The 5,163-nt window shown below is 51.3% G+C and overlaps 1 protein-coding gene across 1 annotated transcript; it reads right to left on the bottom strand.

Moving 5' to 3' along the window:
* Positions 1-226: 226 nt before the first annotated feature.
* LOC123116265 (aspartic proteinase nepenthesin-1-like) lies at positions 227-1,978 on the bottom strand. The gene has a single exon (XM_044537247.1). The coding sequence runs from the start codon at positions 1,780-1,782 to the stop codon at positions 454-456; it is 1,329 nt and encodes a 442-aa protein (XP_044393182.1). The 5' UTR covers positions 1,783-1,978; the 3' UTR covers positions 227-453.
* Between the last annotated feature and the right edge of the window lie 3,185 nt (positions 1,979-5,163).

The raw sequence follows: 5,163 nt of genomic DNA, 5'->3' as shown, positions 1-5,163 counted from the left end.
CGGTAACCTACTTTTTTTTAACTTGGTAACTTAAATCAAAAATTAATGAAATATGGCAAAGCTTTTGTGTTGGTTTTAAAACAAATATGAAGTAGTTGTGCCGGAGGGGGCAACGCTTGAACCATAAGTCAATCAAAATCTCGTAGGATACAAATAGGGTGTGGCTAGGTCTCAGTGAGATAACATACAAGAGAGAAAAAGGAAAAAAACTAAAAAAAGGGTTTTGCATGAATCTTAATGTAAAATTTCACGGATATAACATCGATTGAGACTTAATGAAGTCTCAGTCGACCGAGACTTAGAAAGACTGATACAGATAATCAGCCTGCAGTTAAAATCCTCGCCAAGCACCAAAGCTACGACATTAGTAAGAGAACAGACATGAAAAATGGCGGAATTATGCATAAACGTACAGAAATGGAGAAGGAGCGCTAACGTGCCTACGTGAGCAGACTACATTAGGTTGCACGGCGCAGGGATGAAGGACAGCAAGCTGTTCTCGTTGTCGTAGAGCACGTGGAAGTTGGCGTGCTGGAAGCTGCCGATGATGGAGCCGTCGTCGGACGGCGCCATCGCCAGGCACAGGTTCCCCGTGCCGCCGTCGATCAGCATGTAGTTCTCCAGCGGCAGATCCATGTCCGCCCCTTCGAAGTGGAGCACGAGCTCCGGCATCGACACCATCCTCTTCGGCGGCGGCGGCCACTTGAAGCACGTGTTCAGGTCGTCCGGCGACGTGACGTTCGCCAGGGGCAGCCCGACCTGCGCCACGAACGCCTCGTGCACCATGTCGTACGCGGGCTGCGCCAGGTACGTGATCGTGGAGCCGGAGTCGATGATGACCCCGCCGGTGCCGTCTTCCTCGTTGATGGCGAACACCGACAGCTTGACGGGCAGCAGGTCGCCGCCGACGCTGATGCCCATCATGTTCAGGTAGTACATGGTGGGCAGCGCCGGATTGATGATGAACGGCGTGGACTGCACCGGCCCGCTGTCGCTCGTGCTGGTGCTGTTGAGCGTGGCATAGGCGCCGAAGTATAGCCGGCTCGGCACCGGCGACATGAACGAGGTGAGGCAGTAGGAGAACCTGGGTGACCCGAGCTGGCTCACCAAGGACAGCGGCCCCCGCCCGAAGCCGACCATGCCGGAGCCGTTGAAGAGCGACCCCGCGTTGAGGTTCCCGCATCCGAAGGCGATCCTCGGCACGGTGACCCACGTCCCATTGGTGCCGAACGTGAAGGTCTCGTTGGCGAGCACCCCGGCGGTGTTGGCGCTGTCGCCGTAGAAGTACTGGTAGACGCACGTGTTCTGGTAGCAGAGCGGGTAGTAGAGGGCGTTGCACATCGGCGACGAGCAGGACAGCTTCACGTACGAGCTGGATTTCGCCGGGTCAAAGTAGGGCGTGGGCTGGTCGACGCAGAGCATGCACGGCGCGCACTGCGTCCAGATGAGGTCGCTGCCGGTGTCGAGGATGGCCGAGTAGTACCGCGGCGGCGTGCCGATGGCCATGCTCATCAGGTACTCGCCCTGGCTGGCCTGCACCAGGATGCGGGCCGCGGTGAGCGCGTCGGCGGCCGTCGCCAGCGACTGCAGCGCGCCCACGCGGGACCTGCTCCGGCGCACCGCGCGGGAGAGCAGCTGCGCGTCCGTGTACCCCGCGCCGGCGTCGACGTGGGTGAGCGTGGCCTGGAAGCCGAAGCCGCCGTCGGGATGCGTCGCGGCGGCGATGGCCGTGGAAAGGAGCAGCGGAAGCAGGCCGAGCAAGACCACCGCGATGCTTGCCATTTTGGAGCAGCGCAGTGGCGAGCGCGGCACGCTAGGACTGTGATGGGGATGTAGTGAGCATGAAGGATTCTTGGATCAATGTTATATACCGCCGTGTGCAAGCACATGCGTATGAATAGCTCGACACTGATCCGGAGGAATCAAGGGTCTGGGCATGGTGCTGGGAATTAAGAAAGCTAACGTAGAGCAGGGAATTGCGGTGATATGGTCATGGAGCAGAGAATTTTGGGCATGGAAAACCTGGCACTTGCAGACTGCAATGATGCATGCACCGCGCTAAAATATAAGCACTCCGTCTCTTTGCTCCGTCGAATCGATGCCGGCTAGCGTGGGAGGTATAGAGATCTGCGATCGTGTGCATATGGAACTTCAATCAGTGTAGTACAAAATTGGGATGTGAGTGAGGTGCGTCGATCTAACGGAGAGGGTCTGCGAAGCCCGAGCCATGTGCCAACGGGAACGAGGGCCGCCGGGATCTCTTCCATCGGAGCCAGCAACCGAGCACGCGAGGGGAGCAGCCAATCTGAACATTCAATCGCGTTTACGTCACCGAATTCTGCGCGGATTTTGATTTTCTACCCCTCGGATGCTGGAGCCCATGCGTAATGGGCACGGCAGCTCGCAACTTAGCTTACTTCGTGCAATGCCATATTGCCATGTGGATGCACGAGCAGTTTTGAATTCGCCAGAGGTGTGCAGACCAAGTTATACGTGTGTTCGGAACCAAAACGTATGCATAAAGTTTCAGGGGTATGTCTGGTTTAGGGATGGAATTCCAGCCTCTTGGCTCAGCTCGTTAGAGCTCGTTAAGACAAAAGTTTTTTAACATTTGTTAAGATAACAAGTTACCTCAACTTGACTCTTGGCAAAGTCTTATCTGACCCTGCGCTTGCTCCCATGTCCCTCGTAGGGCGACATCGGGGCGCCCCAACCCTAGCTGCCATTGACCGCCACCACCACAAGCATGCCACCGCCTTGCCGGTGCCGGCGGCGAAGGCGGCTTCTCAAAGAAGGTGATGTGTCCCCCTCCAACTCCAAGGCCGTTCCACGCGAGCTTCGCCCCTCCTCGACCCCATCTTCAACGACACTCGCCCTTCGCTCGTGTTGGTTGTTGGGTGGATTCCTGCCGGGGGCTGGCTCGATCTGTGTGGCTCTCGGCCGCCCGCAGGCTTGCGCGGACGTACCGCGGGCGATGCGTGCTGGTCGCAACTGCCAAAAGCATGTGGCGGTGTTGCTATTGGCTTGAGGTGACGCATGCCAGCATGGGCTAGGCTCTACTAGGGGGTGAGGGGAATGGTCGGCGCCGTGGAGGTGCCAGAGCTACGTGTGAAGTGGTTGGATGTCGATCCATTTTGTGGTATGCTCGATTTGCCCATCCTATCGGAGCTGGAGTTGGATGGGGCCGTCGTCGCCGTGTCCATGGTGATAGGAGGCAGTTGGTTGTTGGGGTGCTGCTCCAGTGGGGCTGCGGCGTGATGGCGGCACCGCCATGTCCTTGGAGGTCATATGCAATGGCAGATCTTGTGGCTCCATCATTTACACCACTCTGGTCTGTGGTAGTGGTTCTCTGCAGATTGTGGTGACCATTTAAAGGTCTTCGTGAGGGTCCTCTCTCTAGACCCGGTGGTTGTCTCCAGTGAGGAGTTGCAAACTACGAGCGACGAATTGACGCAGAGGAATGGTTGTGCAGCGATGGCAGTCGCACATCGCATATAGCTGCTGGGATCATGGAAAGTGGTGGTGGTAACACATAAGTGACGTGGATGGCGGTGTTATTCGAGCACCCGGTCTCGAGCATCGGGGTGAAAGCTTAGGTCCGACCTGTGTGAGTTATACACGGGAATGAAGAGGTTTTTACGCCGTTATCTTGTTGAAGGCATTGCTCGGATATGCTCAGACTGGTTCTTCAGGGTGAGAACGTAGGTTCTAGTCCTCGATGGTTAGATCCGATGATGGCGGAGATGGAGCTCCGCTCCCTTCCTGAAGGTGTTGGAGTTAAAGAACCTCGTTGTATATGTGGTGTCAGGAGATGGTCGATATGGATATGGTCATTGTTGTAGTCTTTTGATCACGAATCCCGTCACTTTGTTTTTTTTCCTTTTTTCCTTGCCTATGCATAGCTTTGGTCTTATATGACTTTGCTATTCACCGACGAGGTTTTGTGTGAGCGCGTTGGTGTTGGGTGTGTGCATCCTAACTATGCCGAGGCTGGTCTGTGCTCATTGTGATTGTATCCTCTTAATGTTTCATTTTGAGTAAATTAAATCCACCCTTTATCGAAAAAGCTCAAGTTTGACTCTTTAACATAACATGTAGATATTCAAACTGGCTAGCTCGTTTAATAACTCGTTAAAATGGCTATAAATGTGAACAATAAAATATATGTATCATCCATGCAATAATCAATTTTTTTAATGTGTCCTCCCTCTTCAATTTGATTAAGATAAACCAAAGTTCTACAGCTACTGCTACTTGTGATAGGTGTTGGGATTCCCCAAAGAGGAAGGACGAAGTAGTGCAGTAGCAAAATGTATTTATCTCAGTTAAGAACCAAGATTTATCGAATAAATAGGAAACACCACACAGATGAGAAAAACGGTACCTGGACACATATAAAGCAAATGTTTGCACCCCACGACAGTAAGAGGGTTATCAACCCCCTTGTTCTCGCGAACTCCAAGGATCAAATATGGTAGCGATAGATAAATATAAATAAATAGAAACAAAAAGTAAATAAAAACAATTAGGTAATTTTTAGGGTTTTAGTAAATATAAAGTGAATGGAACCGGGGGGCATAGGTTCCCTAGAGGCATCTCTCTCATGAGCGTAGTACGGTGAGTAAATAAATTACCGTTGGGCAATTGATAGAATAGCACATATTTATGATGATTCTTCATGGCGTGATCAATATATAGGCATTACATCCGAAACAAGTAGACCAAAATCCATCTGCATGTACTACTATTACTCCACCCCTTAACCGCTATCTAAGGTATTAAGTTCATAACAAACAGAGTAATGCTTGGAGCATGATGACATAATGTAGACAAATTAAGACCAATTAATATGTTCAAACCTCTTCGTTTTATCCTTGGTAGCGTCAACATTTTGCAACAAGTTAACCCCTTTATCATCAACATTTGGCAACAGATTAACCCCTTTATCTAAATCTTCCACAAGAACCCCCTTCAAAAAATCATTTTGCTTCATGTAGAAAACCACCCCCTTCATCAGAAAACTACAGAATGCAACTCTGCCATAGAAAAAGGCTCTGTTAATTTATCAGCTTCTAAATTAGAGATTTTATGAGCATCCTGGATATTTAAAGGGATTGTTGTTTCCCCGGCCTTACCAAAAAGTTTTTACAAAAATTAGTGATA

This window comes from Triticum aestivum, chromosome 5B (assembly GCF_018294505.1).
Source record: "Triticum aestivum cultivar Chinese Spring chromosome 5B, IWGSC CS RefSeq v2.1, whole genome shotgun sequence".
NCBI lineage: Eukaryota > Viridiplantae > Streptophyta > Magnoliopsida > Poales > Poaceae > Triticum > Triticum aestivum.
This window is presented reverse-complemented; position numbering and strand designations above follow the sequence as displayed.